This window comes from Scyliorhinus torazame, chromosome 15 (genome assembly GCF_047496885.1).
Source record: "Scyliorhinus torazame isolate Kashiwa2021f chromosome 15, sScyTor2.1, whole genome shotgun sequence".
Lineage (NCBI taxonomy): Eukaryota > Metazoa > Chordata > Chondrichthyes > Carcharhiniformes > Scyliorhinidae > Scyliorhinus > Scyliorhinus torazame.
The window spans coordinates 214,625,686-214,648,839 of NC_092721.1; the positions used below are offsets into that span (position 1 = coordinate 214,625,686).

General features: G+C 59.5%; 1 protein-coding gene across 2 annotated transcripts in view; it reads left to right on the forward strand.

The window, feature by feature from the left end:
* Positions 1 to 23,154, forward strand: part of LOC140392184 (protocadherin-16-like) — a 567,611-nt gene that overhangs the window by 406,594 nt on the left and 137,863 nt on the right. For both annotated transcript variants that reach the window (XM_072477567.1, XM_072477568.1), the window contains exon 11: positions 5,612 to 5,851. In XM_072477567.1, coding sequence (XP_072333668.1) covers positions 5,612 to 5,851 — 240 coding nt within the window. The remainder of the gene's footprint in view (positions 1 to 5,611; positions 5,852 to 23,154) is intronic.

The window sequence follows — 23,154 nt, forward strand, 5'->3', positions numbered from 1 at the left end:
CCAGTCTACTCAACCTCGCCTCGTAATCCAACCCCTTCAGCTCTGGGATTAACCTAGTGAATCTCCTCTGCACACCCTCCAGTGCCAGTACGTCCTTTCTCAAGTAAGGAGACCAAAACTGAACACAATACTCCAGGTGTGGCCTCACTAACACCTTATACAATTGCAGCATAACCTCCCGAGTCTTAAACTCCATCCCTCTAGCAATGAAGGACAAAATTCCATTTGCCTTCTTAATCACCTGTTGCACCTGTAAACCAACTTTTTGCGACTCATGCACTAGCACACCCAGGTCTCTCTGCACAGCAGCATGTTTTAATATTTTATCATTTAAATAATAATCCCTTTTGCTGTTATTCCTACCAAAATGGATAACCTCACATTTGTCAACATTGTATTCCATCTGCCAGACCCTAGCCCATTTACTTAACCTATCCAAATCCCTCTGCAGACTTCCAGTATCCTCTGCACTTTTTGCTTTACCACTCATCTTAGTGTCGTCTGCAAACTTGGACACATTGCCCTTGGTCCCCAACTCCAAATCATCTATGTAAATTGTGAACAGTTGTGGGCCCAACACTGATCCCTGAGGGACACCACTAGCTACTGATTGTCAACCAGAGAAACACCCATTAATCCCCACTCTTTGCTTTCTATTAATTAACCAATCCTCTATCCATGCTACTACTTTCCCCTTAATGCCATGCATCTTTATCTTATGCAGCAACCTACCGCACTGGTAATGTCCTCAAAATATTCCACTCAATTAGTTAGGCACGACCTGCCCTTTATGAACCCATGCTGCGTCTGCCCAATGGGACAATTTCCATCCAGATGCCTCGCTATTTCTTCCTCGATGAAAGATTCCAGCATCATCCCTACTACCGAAGTTAAGCTCACTGGCCTATAATTACCCGCTTTCTGCCTACCTCCTTTTTTAAACAGTGGTGTCACGTTTGCTAATTTCCAATCCGCCAGGACCACCCCAGAGTCTAGTGAATTTTGGTAAATTATCACTAGTGCATTTGCAATTTCCCTAGCCATCTCTTTTAGCACTCTGGCATGCATTCCATCAGGGCCAGGAGACTTGTCTACCTTTAGCCCCATTAGCTTGCCCATCACTACCTCCTTAGTGATAACAATCCTCTCAAGGTCCTCACCTGTCATAGCCTCATTTCCATCAGTCACTGGCATGTTATTTGTGTCTTCCACTGTGAAGACCGTCCCAAAAAACCTGTTCAGTTCCTCACCCATTTCCTCATCTCCCATTATTAAATCTCCCTTCTCATCCTCTAAAGGACCAATATTTACCTTAGCCACTCTTTTTTGTTTTATGTATTTGTAGAAACGTTTACTATCTGTTTTTATATTCTGAGCAAGTTTACTCTCGTAATTATAGCTTTTTTAGTAGCTTTCTGTTGCCCCCTAAAGATTTCCCCGTCCTCTAGTCTCCCACTGATCTTTGCCACTTTGTATGTTTTTTCCTTCGATTTGATACAAATTGATAGAAGCAGGACGTGTAGTTTAAATTAGTTATTACTTTAATATAGATTACTTGATTACTGGTTATAGTTCTGGGGAGTGTGCAAACTCAATATTAATCAATCGTTATTCAATAAATCAATTTTGCTTTAATTTTTTTGTTTATAATTTAGAGTATCCAATTAATTTTTTCCAATTAAGGGGCAATTTAGCGTGGCCAATCCACCTGCCCTGCACATCTTTGGGTTGTGGGGGCGAAACCCACGCAAACATGGGGAGAATGTGCAAACTCCACACGGACAGTGACCCAGAGCCGGGATTGAACCTGGGACCTCGGCGCCGTGAGGCAGCAGTGCTAACCACTCTGCCACCTTGCTGCCCTGTTTTGCTTTAAGTTAAAGATTGGTGTTTTTTTCAGAATCACGCCATCAGATCATTCTGGATTACGAAGCAAAGAGTAACAATCTATTACCAAGAGTAACAATATATTACCAAAGAGTAATATAACAGAGGGACCTGGGTGTCTTTGTTCATGAATCACAGAAAGTCGGTCTGCAGGTACAGCCGGTAATTAAAAAGGCAAATGGAATGTTAGTGTTTATTGCAAAAGGACTGGAGTATAAAAGGAGAGAAGTGTTGTTGCAATTGTACAGGGTGTGGGTGAGACCACATCTGGAGTATTGGGTCCACTTTTGGTCTCCTTATTTGAGGGAGGATGTGGGGACATTGGAGGCAGTTCACCAGATTGTTTCCAGGCTGAAAGGGTTGGCATATGAAATGAAATGAAAATCACTTATTGTCACAAGTAGGCTTTGAATGAAGTTACTGTGAAAAGCCCCTAGTCACCGCATTCCGGCGCCTGTTCAGGGAGGCTGGTACGGGAATTGAACCGTGCTGCCGGCCTGCCTGGTCTTCTTTCAAAGCCAGCGATTTAGCCCTGTGCTAAACAGCCCCTAAGGAAAGATTAAACAGTTTGGGCTCATACTCGCTGGAGTTTAGAAGGATGAGAGGGGATCTGATCAAAGTATATTAAACGTTGGTTAGGCCACAGCGAGAGTATTGTGAGCAGTTCTGGGATCCACATTACAGGAGGGATGTGATAGCCACTGGAAAGGGCGCAGAGGAGATTTGCCAGGATGTTGCCTGGGCTGGAGAGTGTTAGTTATGAAGGGAGATTGGATAGACTGGGGTTGTTTTCCTTGGAGCAGAGGAGACTGAGGGGGGACGGGATTGAAATGTATAAAATTATGAGGGACATGGATAGAGTCGACAGGGAGAAACCTTTCCCCTTGGTGGAGGGATCAGTGACCAGGGGGCAGAAATTTAAGGTGAGGAGTAGGAGGATTAGAGGGGATGTGAGGTGAGGGGGGTGGGAGTCTGGAACTCGCTGCCTGAAAGGGGGGTGGAGGCAGAGACCCTCAGAACATTCCAGAAGTATTTAGCTGTTCACTGGCGATCCCAGGGCAGACACGGCTATGGGCCCAGTGCTGGGAAATGGGGTTAGAATAGTTAGGTGGGTGTTTTTGATCGGCGCAGACTCGATGGGCCGAAGGGCCTTTTCTGTGCTGTAAACCTCAATGAACAAAGGTTAAAACTGCTAGACAAACGCAGAAATGGCCGATTTTGAATTGGTTCCAAAAGCAAAGTCTGGTTTTCGACATCAGTTTCAATCTGTGAAGGATAGAAACTGGGGAAATGAGAAATTCACAGGTGGTCAAAGCAAAGGAGGTTTAGTTGGTGATGTTAAGGAGAGTTTGCCTCAGAGAAAAAAAGGAAATCTATGATTGTGGAAGAGAGATCAGAAAACTTAAGTGTTTTTATTCTAATAAAGTTGGACCTGTGAGGCCGCAGTGTTGGTGAATTAGGAAACGTACTGGGAAGACAGACTCGGGAAAACAGGATAAGCCAGTGGGGTTTATTAAAGTGAGCAGAAAACCACTGTCCCAGTGGAAGAGGAGCAACAGAGCGTCTGGTCTGTTCAGAGGCTAGTGGGTAAACAAGGATTTTATTTGTGAGGGTAAGGTTTACTCGTGTGTGTACAAGGCGGAGTAGGGAAGGCGATTAAGATCTTAAGAATTACAGGAGCAATCAATGTTTAATGGTGAGAGATAATGATGCGGTGGCACAGTGGTTAGCACAGCTGCCTCACAGCTCCAGGGTCCCAGGTTCGATCCCGGCTTGGGTCACTGTCTGTGCGGAGTCTGCACGTTCTCCCCGTGTCTGCGTGGGTTTCCTCCGGGTGCTCCGGTTTCCTCCCACAAGTCCCGAAAGACGTGCTGTTAGGTGAATTGGACATTCTGAATTCTCCCTCTGTGACCCGAACAGGCGCCGGAATGTGGCGACTAGGGGATTTTCACAGTAACTTCAATTCAGTGTTAATGTAAGCCTACTTGTGACATTAAAGATCATTATTATCATTATAACGCTGTTCAAAGGGCATCTCGACAAATACATGGATAGATCGGCGCAGGCTGGGAGGGCCAAAGGGCCTGTTCCTGTGCTGTATTGTTCTTTGTTCTATTATCCAGAGGATTGGGATAAAGAAATTCCATTTGTACTGTTTGCAATTAGGGAGAGTACAGGCGCAATCGAATGGCCACGCTGCACCCAAACAGCAGCACGCCGCGGCCAACGTGGCCGATTGAAGCCAGGAGACTCTGCTTCCAGGACTATCCCAGCTTGCGACACCTCGCAAGATCTAACTCGATCTCGCGAGACGTTGCAATATATTCCCAGGGTCACTTTTGGGCAAATCAGCATATTCGAGTGAGACAGTATGGAATCCGTTCCCTCCGCCTCGGAAACCTCGGGCGAGGGCCGGGCAGTACTGGTCTCCACAAACGGGGACCAGATGGAACGGCACTCTTGTTCATCTCCCAGGGGATTGGAGCGCCCCAGGCGAATGCCCTTTGAACAGTGCGATTTCCACCCTGGCACTGCAAGGTCCCAGCTGGGACTCCCAGCTGGCAGGGGTACTTCCAGGGTGCCAGATTAGCACTGCCAAGATGCTTGGTGGTGATCAGGCCGGAGGTGCCCTGCATGGGTGTTGGGGGGAGAGTGGGGGGTGGTGCGGGGGACCTTCCCATGGTGCACTGGGGCTTGGGGGTCGCATCAGAGGCAGCAGAGATCGGGACGCCATTTAAAAATAGCGCCCTGATCTCTCGCTACACTGAGGAGTTCTGGTGAGTGGAAATCCTCAGTGCACATAACAGGGCTGAGTGTAGCCTCGGCCGCTCGTTTCCCGCCGAGGCCCCGTATCTAACCCGGGTGCTATTTTATAGTGTTGTGTTTCTCAGACAGCTCAAGGTGCCCGCTCTGCGACTTTCTTCTCATCTAGTTAAATCCCGTCCTACTTTGTTGAACTATGTGTCAAACTTTAGGGAGAGATTAACTAGGGCTGGTGAGTTGGCTGGGAAACATTTAAAATTGTCACAACATGTGATGAAAAAAGAGGCGGATAAGAAATCAAAAATTTGGAGTTTTGTTGGTGGGAAGGAAGTATTAGTGTTATTTCCAATGGCAGGGGAACCATTAGAAGTGTGATTTAGTGGGCTGTATCAAATTGAAAGGAAATTGAGTGAGGTGAATTATTTGATGTTAACTCCACACAGAAGGAAAACAGAGTGTGTTATGTTCCTTTGCTCACAAGGTATTTTGATGGAGGACGGAAGGAGGTTGTGTTCTTTGTTGTAACTCAGGGAGAAGAGATAAATCCAGATGATTCTGAATTTGACATTCCTCAAATTAAATTGAATAATGAATAATAATAATAATCGCTTATTGTCACAAGTAGGCTTCAATGAAGTTACTGTGAAAAGCCCCTAGTCGCCACATTCCAGCGCCTGTTCGGGGAGGCTGGTACGGGAATTGAACCCGCGCTGCTGGCATTGTTCTGCATTATAAGCCAGCTGTTTAGCCCACTGTGCTAAACCAGCCCCTATTAATGAAGTATTAATGCAATTACCCTGTGATCACCCCTGTTACCCAAGCTGACCCCTTCCTCCGCTCAATTGTGTCCTCTGCCCATCATCCGTCCCTAATGCCGACCTTCACAGTCTTACAGCTGGTGGGATGAATGGGTTCTGTAAATCGTTGCTCACTGATTCACACCTTTCCGGTTTTATTCCAGGGGCCTTGTCCATTGTCAAAGAGCTAGATTGTGAAGAGCAGAGTTGGGTTAACCTGACAATTGAGGCATGTGATCATGGTGCTTCCCGACACTCAGCCACACAGCTGCTCCATATCCAGCTGATTGATGTCAATGATGAGGTGCCGGTGTTTGAAGAGACAGCGTATGAAGCCAGTGTCATGGAGAATCAGCCAATCGGCACGCAGGTTATCCAGACCCATGCGACTGACAGGGACCAAGGTAACAAGTCACTCGACAGATAAACAAATCAGTATGGGCTGTGTTCAGAGAGACAGAGGTTCTGGAGTGACAAGGTGACTGTGAGACCTGCCGAGTCCCCCCGAGAACAGCCACTGAAGGTGGAACTCTGACAGAGGGAATGGGGGTATAACCTCACTTGGAGGGTGTGGTATTTTTAAACGATAGGTTTCCAGAGTTTCCTCATGGTCTGGTGTTTCGAGATGCTTCTCAATTTCTTCCACCTCTGTGCTTCAACATTTACAAAGGGAGCTGGTAAATGCATTCCGGACACCTTTGCCAGATTTTTAAGTATGCTTCAGACATTCATTTTTGTCAAAACATTCAGATGAATATTCCATAAACTATCCGCCCTTTGTCTCTCCATCCTGAGCCACAATATAACACTTAGAAGCAGAATTAGGCCACTCAGCCCATCGAGTCTGCTCCGCCATTCAATCATGGCTGATATTTTCTCATCCCCATTCTCCTGCCTTCTCCCCATAACCCCTGACCCCCTTATTAATCAAGAACCTATCTATCTCTGTCTTAAAGACACTCAGTGATTTGGCCTCCACAGCCTTCTGCGGCAAAGAGTTCCACAGATTCACCACCCTCTGGCTGGAGAAATTCCTCATCATCTCTGTTTTAAAGGATCGTCCCTTTAGTCTGAGATGGTGTCCTCTGGTTCTAGTTTCTCCTACAAGTGGAAACATCCTCTCCACGTCCACTCTATCCAGGCCTCGCAGTATCCTGTAAGTTTCAATAAGATCCCCCCTCATCCTTCTAAACTCCAACGAGTACAGACCCAGAGTCCTCAACCGTTCCTCATACGACAAGCTCTTCATTCCAGGGATCATCCTTGTGAACCTCCTCTGGACCCTCTCCAAGGTCAGCACATCCTTCCTTAGATACGGGGCCCAGAACTGCTGACAATACTCCCAATGGGGTCTGACCAGAGCCTTGTACAGCCTCAGAAGTACATCCCTGCTCTTGTATTCCAGCCCTCTTGACATGAATGCTAACATTGCATTTGCCTTCCTAACTGCCGACTGAACCTGCACATTAACCTTAAGAGAATCGTGAACAGGGACTCCCGAGTCCCTTTGTGCTTCTGATTTAGAAAATAGTCTGTGCCAAGATTCCTCCTTCCAAAGTGCATAACCTCACACTTTTCCACATTGTATTCCCTCTGCCACTTCATTGCCCACTCTCCCAGCCTGTCCAAGTCCTTCTGCAGCCCGCCCGGGAATATGGGGTGGGGGGGGGGGGGGGGGGGTGCGGGGGGGTGGAGTGTACCCGGGGTGTGAGAGGGGAGAGTGTACCTGGGGGAGGGGAGAGTGTACCCGGGGGTGTGAGGGGGAGAGTGTACCCGGGCGTGTGGGTGTGGAGAGTGTACCCGGGGTGTGAGAGGGGAGAGTGTACCCAGGGGTGTGAGAGGGGAGAGTGTACCCGGGGTGTGAGAGGGGAGAGTGTACCCGGGGGTGTGAGAGGGGAGAGTGTACCCGGGGGTGTGAGAGGGGAGAGTGTACCCGGGGTGTCAGAGGGGAGAGTGTACACAGGGGTGTGAGAGGGGAGAGTGTACCCGGGGTGTGAGAGGGGAGAGTGTACCCAGGGGTGTGAGAGGGGAGAGTGTACCCGGGGTGTGAGAGGGGAGAGTGTACCCGGGGTGTGAGAGGGGAGAGTGTACCCAGGGGTGTGAGAGGGGAGAGTGTACCCGGGGTGTGAGAGGGGAGAGTGTACCCGGGGGTGTGAGAGGGGAGAGTGTACCCGGGGGTGTGAGAGGGGAGAGTGTACCCGGGGTGTCAGAGGGGAGAGTGTACACAGGGGTGTGAGAGGGGAGAGTGTACCCGGGGTGTGAGAGGGGAGAGTGTACCCGGGGGTGTGAGAGGGGAGAGTGTACCCGGGCGTGTGAGAGGGGAGAGTGTACCCGGGGTGTGAGAGGGGAGAGTGTACCCGGGGGTGTGAGAGGGGAGAGTGTACCCGGGGGTGTGAGAGGGGAGAGTGTACCCGGGGGTGTGAGAGGGGAGAGTGTACCCGGGGGTGTGATAGGGGAGAGTGTACCCGGGCGTGTGCGTGTGGAGAGTGTAACCGGGGGTGTGAGAGGGGAGAGTGTACGCGGGGTGTGAGGCGGGAGAGTGTACCCAGGGCATGAGAGGGGAGAGTGTACCCGGGGGTGTGAGAGGGGAGAGTGTACCCGGGGTGTGAGAGGGGAGAGTGTACCCGGGGGTGTGAGAGGGGAGAGTGTACCTGGGCGTGTGGTTGTGGAGAGTGTACCCGGGGGTGTGAGAGGGGAGAGTGTACCCGGGGTGTGAGGCGGGAGAGTGTACCCGGGCGTGAGAGGGGAAAGTGTACCCGGGGGTGTGAGAGGGGAGAGTATACCCTGGGGTATGAGAGGGGAGAGTATACCCGGGGGTGTGAGAGGGGAGAGTGTACCCGGGGGTGTGAGAGGGGAGAGTGTACCCGGGGTGTGAGAGGGGAGAGTTAACACGGGGTGTGAGAGGGGAGAGTGTAACCGGGGGTGTGAGAGGGGAGAGTGTACCCTTGGTGTGAGAGGGAAGAGTGTACCCGGGGGTGTGAGAGGGGAGAGTGTACCCGGGGTTGTGAGAGGGGAGAGTGTACCCGGGGGTGTGAGAGGGGAGAGTGTACCCGGGTGTGTGAGAGGGGAGAGTGTACCCGGTTTTGTGAGAGGGGAGAGTGTACCCGGGGGTGTGAGAGGGGAGAGTGTACTCGGGGTGTGAGAGGGGAGAGTGTACCCAGGGTGTGAGAGGGGAGAGTGTACCCGGGGGTGTGAGAGGGGAGAGTGTACACGGGGTGTGAGAGGGGAGAGTGTACCCGGGGTGTGAGAGGGGAGAGTGTACCCGGGGTGTGAGACGGGAGAGTGTACCCGGGTCTGTGAGAGGGGAAAGTGTACCCGGTGGTGTGAGAGGGGAGAGTGTACCCGGGGGTGTGGGTATGGAGAGTGTACCCGGGGGTGTGAGAGGGGAGAGTGTACCCGGGGTGTGGGGGAGGGGAGAGTGTACCTGGGTCTGTGAGAGGGGAAAGTGTACCCGGTGGTGTGAGAGGGGAGAGTGTACCCGGGGGTGTGGGTATGGAGAGTGTACCCGGGGGTGTGAGAGGGGAGAGTGTACCCGGGGTTTGAGAGGGGAGAGTGTACCCGGGGTGTGAGAGGGGAGAGTGTACCCGGGGGTGTGAGAGGGGAGAGTGTACCCTGGGTGTGAGAGGGGAGAGTGTACCCGGGTTTGTGAGAGGGGAGAGTGTACCCGGGGGTGGGAGAGGGGAGAGCGTACCTGGGGGGGTGGGGAGTGTGTACCCGGGGGTGTGAGAGGGGAGAGTGTACACGGGGTGTGAGAGGGGAGAGTGTACCCGGGGTGTGAGAGGGGAGAGTGTACCCGGGGGTGTGAGAGGGGAGAGTGTACCCGGGGTGTGAGACGGGAGAGTGTACCCGGGTCTGTGAGAGGGGAGAGTGTAGCCGGGGGTGTGGGTGGGGAGTGTGTACCCGGGGTGTGGGGGAGGGGAGAGTGTACCTGGGTCTGTGAGAGGGGAAAGTGTACCCGGTGGTGTGAGAGGGGAGAGTGTACCCGGGGTTTGAGAGGGGAGGGTGTACCCGGGGTGTGAGAGGGGAGAGTGTACCCGGGGGTGTGAGAGGGGAGAGTTTACCCTGGGTGTGAGAGGGAAGAGTGTACCCGGGGGTGTGAGAGGGGAGAGTGTACCCTGGGTGTGAGAGGGGAGAGTGTACCTGGGGGTGTGGGGTGTGGGGAGAGTGTACCGGGGGTGTGAGAGGGGAGAGTGTACCTGGGGGTGTGGGGAGAGTGTACCCGGGGTGTGAGAGGGGAGAGTGTACCCGGGGTGTGAGAGGGGAGAGTGTACCCGGGGGTGTGAGAGGGGAGAGTGTACCCGGGGCGTGAGACGGGAGAGTGTACCCGGGGGTGTGTGAGCGGAGAGTGTACCCTGGGGTGTGGGTGGGGAGAGTGTACCCGGGGGTGTGAGAGGGGAGAGTGTACCCGGGGATTTAGGAGGGGAGAGTGTACCCGGGGGGTTGGGAGGGGAGAGTGTACCCGGGGGTGTGAGGGGGAGAGTGTACCCGGGGATTTAGGAGGGGAGAGTGTACCCGGGGGGTTGGGAGGGGAGAATGTACCCTGGGGTGTGAGAGGGGAGAGTGTACCCGGGGATTTAGGAGAGGAGAGTGTACCCGGGGGGTTGGGAGGGGAGCGTGTACCCGGGGGTGTGAGGGGGAGAGTGTACCCGTGGCTAGGGAGGGGAGAGAGTATACCCGGGGGTGTGAGAGGGGAGAGTGTACCCGGGGGTTTAGGAGGGGAGAGTGTACCCGGGGGGTTGGGAGGGGAGAGTGTACCCGGGGGTGTGAGGGGGGAAGAGTGTACCCGGGGGAGAGAGAGGGGAGAGCGTACCTGGGGGGGTGGGGAGAGTGTACCCGGGGGTGTGAGAGGGGAGAGTGTACACGGGGTGTGAGAGGGAAGAGTGTACCCGGGGTGTGAGAGGGGAGAGTGTACCCGGGGGTGTGAGAGGGGAGAGTGCACCCTTGGTGTGAGAGGGAAGAGTGTACCCGGGGTGTGAGAGGGGAGAGTGTACCCGGGGGTGTGAGAGGGGAGAGTGTACCCGGGGGTGTGAGAGGGGAGAGTGTACCCGGGGGTGTGAGAGGGGAGAGTGTACCCTGGGTGTGAGAGGGTAGAGTGTCCCCGGGGGTGTGAGAGGGGAGAGTGTACCTGGGGGTGTGAGAGGTGAGAGTGTACCCAGGGTGTGAGAGGGGCGAGTGTACCCGGGCGTGTGAGAGGGGAGAGCGTACCTGGGGGGGTGGGGAGAGTGTACCCGGGGGTGTGAGAGGGGAGAGTGTACACGGGGTGTGAGAGGGGAGAGTGTACACGGGGTGTGAGAGGGGAGAGTGTACCCAGGGGTGTGAGAGGGGAGAGTGTACCCGGGGTGTGAGACGGGAGAGTGTACCCGGGGCGTGAGACGGGGGAGTGTACCCGGGGGTGTGAGAGGGGAGAGTGTACCCTGGGGTGTGGGTGGGGAGAGTGTACCCGGGGGTGTGAGAGGGGAGACAGTACCCGGGGGGTTGGGAGGGGAGAATGTACCCTGGAGTGTGAGATGGGAGAGTGTACCCGGGGATTTAGGAGGGGAGAGTGTACCCGGGGGGTTGGGAGGGGAGAGTGTACCCGGGGGTGTGAGGGGGAGAGTGTACCCGGGCGTGTGCGTGTGGAGAGTGTAACCGGGGGTGTGAGAGGGGAGAGTGTACCCGGGGTGTGAGGCGGGAGAGTGTACCCAGGGCATGAGAGGGGAGAGTGTACCCGGGGGTGTGAGAGGGGAGAGTGTACCCGGGGTGTGAGAGGGGAGAGTGTACCCGGGGGTGTGAGAGGGGAGAGTGTACCCGGTGGTGTGAGAGGGGAGAGTGTACCTGGGCGTGTGGTTGTGGAGAGTATACCCGGGGGTGTGAGAGGGGAGAGTGTACCCGGGGTGTGAGGCGGGAGAGTGTACCCGGGGGTGTGAGAGGGGAGAGTATACCCGGGGGTATGAGAGGGGAGAGTATACCCGGGGGTGTGAGAGGGGAGAGTGTACCCGGGGGTGTGAGAGGGGAGAGTGTACCCGGGGTGTGAGGCGGGAGAGTGTACCCGGGCGTGAGAGGGAAGAGTGTACCCGGGGGTGTGAGAGGGGAGAGTGTACACGGGGTGTGAGAGGGAAGAGTGTACCCGGGGTGTGAGAGGGGAGAGTGTACCCGGGGGTGTGAGAGGGGAGAGTGCACCCTTGGTGTGAGAGGGAAGAGTGTACCCGGGGTGTGAGAGGGGAGAGTGTACCCGGGGGTGTGAGAGGGGAGAGTGTACCCGGGGGTGTGAGAGGGGAGAGTGTACCCGGGGGTGTGAGAGGGGAGAGTGTACCCTGGGTGTGAGAGGGTAGAGTGTCCCCGGGGGTGTGAGAGGGGAGAGTGTACCTGGGGGTGTGAGAGGTGAGAGTGTACCCAGGGTGTGAGAGGGGCGAGTGTACCCGGGCGTGTGAGAGGGGAGAGCGTACCTGGGGGGGTGGGGAGAGTGTACCCGGGGGTGTGAGAGGGGAGAGTGTACACGGGGTGTGAGAGGGGAGAGTGTACACGGGGTGTGAGAGGGGAGAGTGTACCCAGGGGTGTGAGAGGGGAGAGTGTACCCGGGGTGTGAGACGGGAGAGTGTACCCGGGGCGTGAGACGGGGGAGTGTACCCGGGGGTGTGAGAGGGGAGAGTGTACCCTGGGGTGTGGGTGGGGAGAGTGTACCCGGGGGTGTGAGAGGGGAGACAGTACCCGGGGGGTTGGGAGGGGAGAATGTACCCGGGGGGTGTGAGAGGGGATAGTGTACCCGGGGGTGTGAGAGGGGAGAGTGTACCCGGTGGTGTGAGAGGGGAGAGTGTACCTGGGCGTGTGGTTGTGGAGAGTATACCCGGGGGTGTGAGAGGGGAGAGTGTACCCGGGGTGTGAGGCGGGAGAGTGTACCCGGGCGTGAGAGGGGAGAGTGTACCCGGGGGTGTGAGAGGGGAGAGTATACCCTGGGGTATGAGAGGGGAGAGTATACCCGGGGGTGTGAGAGGGGAGAGTGTACCCGGGGGTGTGAGAGGGGAGAGTGTACCCGGGTGTGTGAGAGGGGAGAGTGTACCCGGGTTTGTGAGAGGGGAGAGTGTACCCGGGGGTGTGAGAGGGGAGAGTGTACTCGGGGTGTGAGAGGGGAGAGTGTACCCAGGGTGTGAGAGGGGAGAGTGTACCCGGGGGTGTGAGAGGGGAGAGTGTACACGGGGTGTGAGAGGGGAGAGTGTACCCGGGGTGTGAGAGGGGAGAGTGTACCCGGGGTGTGAGACGGGAGAGTGTACCCGGGTCTGTGAGAGGGGAAAGTGTACCCGGTTGTGTGAGAGGGGAGAGTGTAACCGGGGGTGTGGGTATGGAGAGTGTACCCGGGGGTGTGAGAGGGGAGAGTGTACCCGGGGTGTGGGGGAGGGGAGAGTGTACCTGGGTCTGTGAGAGGGGAAAGTGTACCCGGTGGTGTGAGAGGGGAGAGTGTACCCGGGGGTGTGGGTATGGAGAGTGTACCCGGGGGTGTGAGAGGGGAGAGTGTACCCGGGGTTTGAGAGGGGAGAGTGTACCCGGGGTGTGAGAGGGGAGAGTGTACCCGGGGTTGTGAGAGGGGAGAGTGTACCCTGGGTGTGAGAGGGGAGAGTGTACCCGGGGGTGTGAGAGGGGAGAGTGTACCCAGGGTGTGAGAGGGGAGAGTGTACCCGGGTTTGTGAGAGGGGAGAGTGTACCCGGGGTGTGAGACGGGAGAGTGTACCCGGGTCTGTGAGAGGGGAGAGTGTAGCCGGGGGTGTGGTTGGGGAGTGTGTACCCGGGGTGTGGGGGAGGGGAGAGTGTACCTGGGTCTGTGAGAGGGGAAAGTGTACCCGGTGGTGTGAGAGGGGAGAGTGTACCCGGGGTTTGAGAGGGGAGAGTGTACCCGGGGTGTGAGAGGGGAGAGTGTACCCGGGGGTGTGAGAGGGGAGAGTGTACCCTGGGTTTGAGAGGGAAGAGTGTACCCGGGGGTGTGAGAGGGGAGAGTGTACCCGGGGGTGTGAGAGGGGAGAGTGTACCCGGGGTTGTGAGAGGGGAGAGTGTACCCGGGGTGTGAGAGGGGAGAGTGTACCCAGGGTGTGAGAGGGGAGAGTGTACCGGGGGTGTGAGAGGGGAGAGTGTACCTGGGGGTGTGGGGCGTGGGGAGAGTGTACCGGGGGTGTGAGAGGGGAGAGTGTACCTGGGGGTGTGGGGAGAGTGTACCCGGGGTGTGAGAGGGGAGAGTGTACCCGGGGTGTGAGAGGGGAGAGTGTACCCGGGGGTGTGAGAGGGGAGAGTGTACCCGGGGCGTGAGACGGGAGAGTGTACCCGGGGGTGTGTGAGCGGAGAGTGTACCCTGGGGTGTGGGTGGGGAGAGTGTACCCGGGGGTGTGAGAGGGGAGAGTGTACCCGGGGATTTAGGAGGGGAGAGTGTACCCGGGGGGTTGGGAGGGGAGAGTGTACCCGGGGGTGTGAGGGGGAGAGTGTACCCGGGGATTTAGGAGGGGAGAGTGTACACGGGGGGTTGGGAGGGGAGAGTGTACCCGGGGGTGTGAGGGGGAGAGTGTACCCGGGGCTAGGGAGGGGAGAGAGTATACCCGGGGGTGTGAGAGGGGAGAGTGTACCCGGGGCTTTAGGAGGGGAGAGTGTACCCGGGGGGTTGGGAGGGGAGAGTGTACCCGGGGGTGTGAGAGGGGAGAGCGTACCTGGGGGGGTGGGGAGAGTGTACCCGGGGGTGTGAGAGGGGAGAGTGTACACGGGGTGTGAGAGGGAAGAGTGTACCCGGGGTGTGAGAGGGGAGAGTGTACCCGGGGGTGTGAGAGGGGAGAGTGCACCCTTGGTGTGAGAGGGAAGAGTGTACCCGGGGTGTGAGAGGGGAGAGTGTACCCGGGGGTGTGAGAGGGGAGAGTGTACCCGGGGGTGTGAGAGGGGAGAGTGTACCCGGGGGTGTGAGAGGGGAGAGTGTACCCTGGGTGTGAGAGGGTAGAGTGTCCCCGGGGGTGTGAGAGGGGAGAGTGTACCTGGGGGTGTGAGAGGTGAGAGTGTACCCAGGGTGTGAGAGGGGCGAGTGTACCCGGGGGTGTGAGAGGGGAGAGCGTACCTGGGGGGGTGGGGAGAGTGTACCCGGGGGTGTGAGAGGGGAGAGTGTACACGGGGTGTGAGAGGGGAGAGTGTACCCGGGGTGTGAGAGGGGAGAGTGTACCCGGGGGTGTGAGAGGGGAGAGTGTACCCGGGGTGTGAGACGGGAGAGTGTACCCGGGGCGTGAGACGGGGGAGTGTACCCGGGGGTGTGAGAGGGGAGAGTGTACCCTGGGGTGTGGGTGGGGAGAGTGTACCCGGGGGTGTGAGAGGGGAGACTGTACCCGGGGGGTTGGGAGGGGAGCGTGTACCCTGGAGTGTGAGATGGGAGAGTGTACCCGGGGATTTAGGAGGGGAGAGTGTACCCGGGGGGTTGGGAGGGGAGAGTGTACCCGGGGGTGTGAGGGGGAGAGTGTACCCGGGGGCTAGGGAGGGGAGAGTGTACCCGGGGTGTGAGAGGGGAGAGTGTACCCGGGGGTGTGAGAGGGGAGAGTGTACCCGGGGGAGTGAGAGGAGAGAGTGTATCCGGGGGTGTGAGAGGGGAGAGTGTACCCGTGGGTGTGAGAGGGGAGAGTGTACCCGGGAGAGTGAGAGGGGAGTGTGTACATGGGAGAGTGAGAGGGTAGTGTGTACCCGGGTCTGTGAGAGGGGAGAGTGTACCCGTGGGTGTGGGTGGGGAGTGTGTACCCGGGGGTGTGAGAGGGGAGACTGTACCCGGGGCGTGAGAGGGGAGACTGTACCCGGGGGTGTGAGAGGGGAGAGTGTACCCGGGGGGTTGGGAGGGGAGAGTGTACCCTGGGGTGTTCGAGGGGAGAGTTTTCCCGGGGGTTTAGGAGGGGAGAGTGTACCCGGGGGGTTGGGAGAGGAGAGTGTACCAGGGGGTGTGAGGGGGGAGAGTGTACCCGGGGGCTAGGGAGGGGAGAGTGTACCCGGGGTGTGAGAGGGGAGAGTGTACCCGGGGGTGTGAGAGGGGAGAGTGTACCCGGGGGCGTGAGAGGGAAGAGTGTACCCAGGGGTTTGGGTGGGGAGAGTGTACCCTGGGGTGTTCGAGGGGAGAGTTTTCCCGGGGGTTTAGGAGGGGAGAGTGTACCCGGGGGGTTGGGAGAGGAGAGTGTACCAGGGGGTGTGAGGGGGGAGAGTGTACCCGGGGGCTAGGGAGGGGAGAGTGTACCCGGGGTGTGAGAGGGGAGAGTGTACCCTGGGGGTTGGGAGAGGAGAGTGTACCCGGGGGTGTGAGGGGGGAGAGTGTACCCGGAGGTGTGGGTGAGGAGAGTGTACCCGGGGGTGTGAGAGGGGAGAGTGTACCCGGGAGAGTGAGAGGGGAGTGTGTACATGGGAGAGTGAGAGGGGAGAGTGTATCCTGGGGGTGTGAGGGGGGAGAGTGTACCCGGGGGCTAGGGAGGGGAGAGTGTACCCGGGGTGTGAGAGGGGAGAGTGTAACCGGGGGTGTGAGAGGGGAGAGTGTACCCGGGGGCGTGAGAGGGGACAGTGTACCCGGTGGTGTGAGAGGGAAGAGTGTACCCTGGGGTTTGGGTGGGGAGAGTGTACCTGGGGGTGTGAGAGGGGAGAGTGTACCCGGGGGGTTGGGAGGGGAGAGTGTACCCTGGGGTGTGAGAGGGGAGAGTGGACCCGGGGGCTAGGGAGGGGAGAGTGTACCCAGGGTGTGAGAGGGGAGAGTGTACCCGGGGGTTTAGGAGGGGAGAGTGTACCAGGGGGTGTGAGAGGGGAGAGTGGACCCGGGGGCTAGGGAGGGGAGAGTGTACCCAGGGTGTGAGAGGGGAGAGTGTACCCTGGGGGTTGGGAGAGGAGAGTGTACCCGGGGGTGTGAGGGGGGAGAGTGTACCCGGGGGTGTGAGAGGGGAGAGCGTACCTGGGGGGGTGGGGAGAGTGTACCCGGGGGTGTGAGAGGAGAGAGTGTACCCGGGGGTGTGAGAGGGGAGAGTGTACCATGGGGTGTGAGAGGAAAGAGTGTACCCGGGAGTGTGAGCGGGGAGAGTGTACCCGGGTCTGTGAGAGGGGAGAGTGTACCCGGGGGTGTGGGTGGGGAGAGTGTACCCGGGGGTGTGGGTGGGGTGAGTGTACCCGGGGGTGTGAGAGGAGAGAGTGTACCCGGGGGTGTGAGAGGGGAGAGTGTACCATGTGGTGTGAGAGGGGAGAGTGTACCCGGGAGTGTGAGCGGGGAGAGTGTACCCGGGGGTGTCAGAGGGGAGAGTGTACCCGGGAGTGTGAGAGGGGAGAGTGTACCCGGGGGTGTGGGTGGGGTGAGTGTACCCGGGGCTGTGAGGGGGGCGAGTGTACCCGGGAGAGTGAGAGGGGAGAGTGTACATGGGAGAGTGAGAGGGTAGAGTGTACCCGGGTCTGTGAGAGGGGAGAGTGTACCGGGGGTGTGAGAGGGGAGAGTGTACCCGGGGTGTGAGACGGAGAGAGTGTACCCGGAGCGTGAGAGGGGAGAGTGTACCGGGGGGTTGGGAGGGGAGAGTGTACCCTGGGGTGTGAGAGCGGAGAGTGTACCCGGGGATTTAGGAGGGGAGAGTGTACCCGGGGGGTTGGGAGGGGAGAGTGTACCCGGGGGCTAGGGAGGGGAGAGGGGACACGGGGTGTGAGAGGGGAGAGTGTACCCGGGGGTGTGAGAGGGGAGAGTGTACCCGGGGGAGTGAGAGGAGAGAGTGTACCCGGGGGAGTGAGAGGAGAGAGTGTACCCTGGGGTGTGAGAGGGGAGAGTGTACCCGGGGGGTGAGACGGGAGAGTGTACCCTGCGGTGTGAGAGGGGAGAGTGTACCCGGGCGTGTGAGAGGGGAGAGTGTACCCGGGGGTGTGAGAGGGGAGAGTGTCCCCGGGGGTTTAGGAGGGGAGAGTGTACCCGGGGGTGTGGGTGGGGAGAGTATACCCGGGGGTGTGAGAGGGGAGAGTGTACCCGGGGTTGTGAGAGGGGAGAGTGTACCCGGGGGTGTGAGTGGGGAGAGTGTACCCTGGGGTGTGGGTGGGGAGAGTGTACCCGGGGGTGTGAGAGGGGAGAGTGTACCCGGGGGGTTGGGAGGGGAGAGTGTACCCTGGGGTGTGAGAGCGGAGAGTGTAACCGGGGGGTTGGCAGGGGAGAGTGTACCCGGGGGTGTGAGGGGGAGAGTGTACCCGGGGGCTAGGGAGGGGAGAGTGTACCCGGGGTGTGAGAGGGGAGAGTGTACCCGGGGGTGTGAGGGGGAGAGTGTACCCGGGGGAGTGAGAGGAGAGAGTGTACCCGGGGGAGTGAGAGGAGAGAGTGTACCCGGGGGAGTGAGAGGAGAGAGTGTACCCGGGGGAGTGAGAGGAGAGAGTGTACCCGGGGGAGTGAGAGGGGAGAGTGTACCCGGGGGAGTGAGAGGAGAGAGTGTACCCGGGGTGTGAGACGGGAGAGTGTACCCGGGGTGTGAGACGGGAGAGTGTACCCTGGGGTGTGAGAGGGGAGAGTGTACCCGGGCGTGTGAGAGGGAAGAGTGTACCCGGGGGTGTGGGTGGGGAGAGTATACCCGGGGGTGTGAGAGGGGAGAGTGTACCCGGGGGTTTAGGAGGGGAGAGTGTACCCGGGGGTGTGGGTGGGGAGAGTATACCCGGGGGTGTGAGAGGGGAGAGTGTACCCGGGGGTGTGGGTGGGGAGAGTATACCCGGGGGTGTGAGAGGGGAGAGTGTACCCGGGGGGTTGGGAGGGGAGAGTGTACCCTGGGTGTGAGAGGGCAGAGTGTACCCGGGGGTGTGAGAGGGGAGAGTGTACCCTTGGTGTGAGAGGGAAGAGTGTACCCGGGGGTGTGAGAGGGGAGAGTGTACCCGGGGGTGTGAGAGGGGAGAGTGTACCCGGGGTTGTGAGAGGGGAGAGTGTACCCGAGGGTGTGAGAGGGGAGAGTGTACCCGGGGGAGTGAGAGGAGAGAGTGTACCCGGGGGAGTGAGAGGAGAGAGTGTACCCGGGGGTGTGAGAGGGGAGAGTGTACCCTGGGGTGTGAGAGGGGAGAGTGTACCCGGGGTGTGAGACGGGAGAGTGTACCCTGGGGTGTGAGAGGGGAGAGTGTACCCGGGGGTGTGAGAGGGGAGAGTGTACCCGGGGGTGTGAGAGGGGAGAGTGTACCCGGGCATGTGAGAGGGGAGAGTGTACCCTGGGGTGTGGGTGGGGAGAGTATACCCGGGGGTGTGAGAGGGGAGAGTGTACCCGGGGGTTTAGGAGGGGAGAGTGTACCCGGGGGTGTGGGTGGGGAGAGTATACCCGGCGGTGTGAGAGGGGAGAGTGTACACGGGGGGTTGGGAGGGGAGAGTGTACCCTGGGTGTGAGAGGGAAGAGTGTACCCGGGTGTGTGAGAGGGGAGAGTGTACCCGGGGTTGTGAGAGGGGAGAGTGTACCCGGGGGTGTGAGAGGGGAGAGTGTACCCGGGGTTGTGAGAGGGGAGAGTGCACCCGGGGGTGTGAGAGGGGAGAGTGTACACGGGGTGTGAGAGGGGAGAGTGTACCCAGGGTGTGAGAGGGGAGAGTGTACCCGGGGGTGTGAGAGGGGAGAGTGTACACGGGGTGTGAGTGGGGAGAGTGTACACGGGGTGTGAGAGGGGAGAGTGTACCCGGGGGTGTGAGAGGGGAGAGTGTACCCGGGGGTGTGAGGGGGGAGAGTGTACCCGGGGGTTTAGGAGGGGAGAGTGTACCCGGGGGGCTGGGAGAGGAGAGTGTACCCGGGGTTGTGAGGGGGGAGAGTGTACCCGGGGGTGTGAGGGGGGAGAGAGTACCCGGGGTGTGAGGGGGAGAGTGTACCCGGGGGTGTGAGAGGGGAGAGTGTACCCGGGGGTTTAGGAGGGGAGAGTGTACCCGGGGGGCTGGGAGAGGAGAGTGTACCCGGGGGTGTGAGGGGGGAGAGTGTACCCGGGGGTGTGAGGGGGGAGAGTGTACCCGGGGTGTGAGGGGGAGAGTGTACCCGGGGGTGTGAGAGGGGAGAGTGTACCCGAGGGCTAGGGAGGGGAGAGTGTACCCGGGGTGTGAGGGGGAGAGTGTACCCGGGGGTGTGAGAGGGGAGAGTGTACCCGGGGGCGTGAGATGAGAGAGTGTACCCGGGGGTGTGAGAGGGGAGAGTGTACCCGGGTCTGTGAGAGGGGAGAGTGTACCCGGGAGTGTGAGAGGGGAGAGTGTACCCGGGGGTGTGAGAGGGGAGAGTGTACCCGGGCGTGTGGGTGGGGAGAGTGCACCCGGGTGTGTGAGAGGGGAGAGTGTACCCGGGGGTTTAGGATGGGGAGAGTGTACCCGGGGAGTAGGGAGGGGAGAGTGTACCCGGGGTGTGAGAGGAGAGAGTGTACCCGGGGGTGTGAGAGGGGAGAGTGTACCCGGGGGTGTGAGAGGGGAGAGTGTACCCGGGGTTGTGAGAGGGGAGAGTGTACCCGGGGTGTGAGAGGGGAGAGTGTACCCAGGGTGTGAGAGGGGAGAGTGTACCGGGGGTGTGAGAGGGGAGAGTGTACCCGGGGTTGTGAGAGGGGAGAGTGTACCCGGGGTGTGAGAGGGGAGAGTGTACCCAGGGTGTGAGAGGGGAGAGTGTACCGGGGGTGTGAGAGGGGAGAGGGGACACGGGGTGAGAGGGGGGAGAGTGTACCCGGGGTGTGAGAGGGGAGAGTGTACCCGGGGGTGTGAGAGGGGAGAGTGTACCCTGGGGTGTGGGTGGGGAGAGTGTACCCGGGGGTGTGAGAGGGGAGAGTGTACCCGGGGGGTTGGGAGTGGAGAGTGTACCCTGGGGTGTGAGAGCGGAGAGTGTACCCGGGGATTTAGGAGGGGAGAGTGTACCCGGGGGTGTGAGGGGGAGAGTGTACCCGGGGGCTAGGGAGGGGAGAGTGTACCCGGGGTGTGAGAGGGGAGAGTGTACCCGGGGGTGTGAGAGGGGAGTGTGTACCCTGGGGGAGTGAGAGGAGAGAGTGTACCCGGGGGTGTGAGAGGGGAGAGTGTACCCTGGGGTGTGAGAGGGGAGAGTGGACCCGGGGTGTGAGACGGGAGAGTGTACCCTGGGGTGTGAGAGGGGAGAGTGTACCCGGGCGTGTGAGAGGGGAGAGTGTACCCGGGGGTGTGGGTGGGGAGAGTATACCTGGGGGTGTGAGAGGGGAGACTGTACCCGGGGGTTCAGGAGGGGAGAGTGTACCCGGGGGGTTGGGAGGGGAGAGTGTACCCGGGGTTGTGAGAGGGGAGAGTGTACCCTTGGTGTGAGAGGGAAGAGTGTACCCGGGGGTGTGAGAGGGAAGAGTGTACCCGGCGGTGTGAGAGGGGAGAGTGTACCCGGGGTTGTGAGAGGGGAGAGTGTACCCGGGGGTGTGAGAGGGGAGAGTGTACCCAGGGTGTGAGAGGGGAGAGTGTACCCAGGGTGTGAGAGGGGAGAGTGTACCCGGGGGTGTGAGAGGGGAGAGCGTACCTGGGGGGGTGGGGAGAGTGTACCTGGGGGGGTGGGGAGAGTGTACCCGGGGGGGGGTGAGGGGAGAGTGTACACGGGGTGTGAGAGGGGAGAGTGTACCCGGGGGTGTGAGAGGGGAGAGTGTACACGGGGTGTGAGAGGGGAGAGTGTACCCGGGGTGTGAGAGGGGAGAGTGTACCCGGGGGTGTGAGAGGGGAGAGTGTACCCTGGGGTGTGGGTGGGGAGAGTGTACCCGGGGGTGTGAGAGGGGCGAGTGTACCCGGGGGGTTGGGAAGGGAGAGTGTACCCTGGGGTGTGAGATGGGAGAGTGTACCCGGGGGCTAGGGAGGGGAGAGTGTACCCGGGGGGTTGGGAGGGTAGAGTGTCGGGGGTATGAGGGGGAGAGTGTACCCGGGGGAGTGAGAGGAGAGAGTGTACCCGGGGGTGTGAGAGGGGAGAGTGTACCCGGGGGTGTGAGAGGGGAGAGTGTACCCGGGGGTGTGAGAGGGGAGAGTGTACCCGGGGGTGTGAGAGGGGAGAGTGTACCCGGGGGTGTGGGTGAGGAGAGTGTACCCGGGGGTGTGAGAGGGGAGAGTGTACCCGGGAGAGTGAGAGGGGCGAGTGTACATGGGAGAGTGAGAGGGTAGTGTGTACCCGGGTCTGTGAGAGGGCAGAGTGTACCCGGGGGTGTGAGAGTGTACCCGGGGTGTGGGGGAGGGGAGAGTGTACCCGGATGTGAGGGGGAGAGTGTACCCTGGGGTGTGGGTGGGGAGAGTGTGCCCGGGGGTGTGAGAGGGGAGAGCGTACCCGGGGGGTTGGGAGGGGAGAGTGTACCCTGGGGTGTTAGAGGGGAGAGTTTTCCCGGGGGTTTCGGAGGGGAGAGTGTACCCGGGGGGTTGGGAGAGGAGAGTGTACCCGGGGGTGTGAGGGGGGAGAGCGTACCCGGGGTGTGAGAGGGGAGAGTGTACCCGGGGGTGTGAGAGGGGAGAGTGTACCCTGGGGCTAGGGAGGGGAGAGTGTACCCGGGGTGTGAGAGGGGAGAGTGTACCCGGGGGTGTGAGAGGGGAGAGTGTACACGGGGGCGTGAGAGGAGAGAGTGTACCCGGGGGGGTGAGAGGGGAGAGTGTACCCTGGGGTGTGGGTGGGGAGAGTGTACCCAGGGGTGTGAGAGGGGAAAGTGTACCCGGGGGGTTGGGAGGGGAGAGTGTTCCCTGGGGTGTGAGAGGGGAGAGTGTACCCGGGGGGTTGGGAGAGGAGAGTGTACCCAGGGTGTGAGAGGGGAAAGTGTACCCGGGGTTGTGAGAGGGGAGAGTGTACCCGGGGGGGTGAGAGGGGAGAGTGTACCCGGGGTTGTGAGAGGGGAGAGTGTACCCGGGTCTGTGAGAGGGGAGAGTGTACCCGGGGGTGTGGGTGGGGAGAGTGTACCCGGGGGTGTGAGGGGGGAGAGTGTACCGGGGGTGTGAGAGGGGAGAGTGTACATGGGAGAGTGAGAGGGTAGAGTGTACCCGGGTCTGTGAGATGGGAGAGTGTACCCGGGGGTGTGGGTGGGGAGTGTGTACCCGGATGTGATGGGTAGAGTGTACCGGGGGTGTGAGAGGGGAGAGTGTACCCTGGGGTGTGAGACGGGAGAGAGTACCCGGAGCGTGAGAGGGGAGAGTGTACCCGGGGGGTTGGGAGGGTAGAGTGTACCCTGGGGTGTGAGAGGGGAGAGTGTGCCCGGGGGTTTAGGAGGGGAGAGTGTACCCGGGGGGCTGGGAGAGGAGAGTGTACCCGGGGTGTGAGAGGGGAGAGTGTACCCGGGGTTGTGGGTGGGGAGAGTGTACCCGGGGGTGTGAGAGGGGAGAGTGTACCCGGGAGTGTGAGAGGGGAGAGTGTACCCGGGGGTGTGAGAGGGGAGAGTGCACCCGGGGGTTTAGGATGGGGAGAGTGTACCCGGGGGGTTGGGAGGGGAGAGTGTACCCGGGGGTGTGAGAGGGGAGAGTGTACCCGGGGGTGTGAGAGGGGAGAGTGTACCCGGGGGAGTGAGAGGGGAGAGTGTACCCGGGGGTGTGAGAGGGGAGAGTGTCCCCGGGGGTGTGAGGGGGAGAGTGTACCCGGGAGTGTGAGAGCGGAGAGTGTACCCGGGTCTGTGAGGGGGAGAGTGTACCCGGGGGGGTGAGAGGGGAGAATGTACCCGGGTCTGTGAGAGGGGAGAGTGTACCCAGGGTGTGAGAGGGGCGAGTGTACCCCGGGGTGTGAGAGGGGCGAGTGTACCCGGGGGGTTGGGAGGGGAGAGTATACCCTGGGGTGTGAGGGGGGAG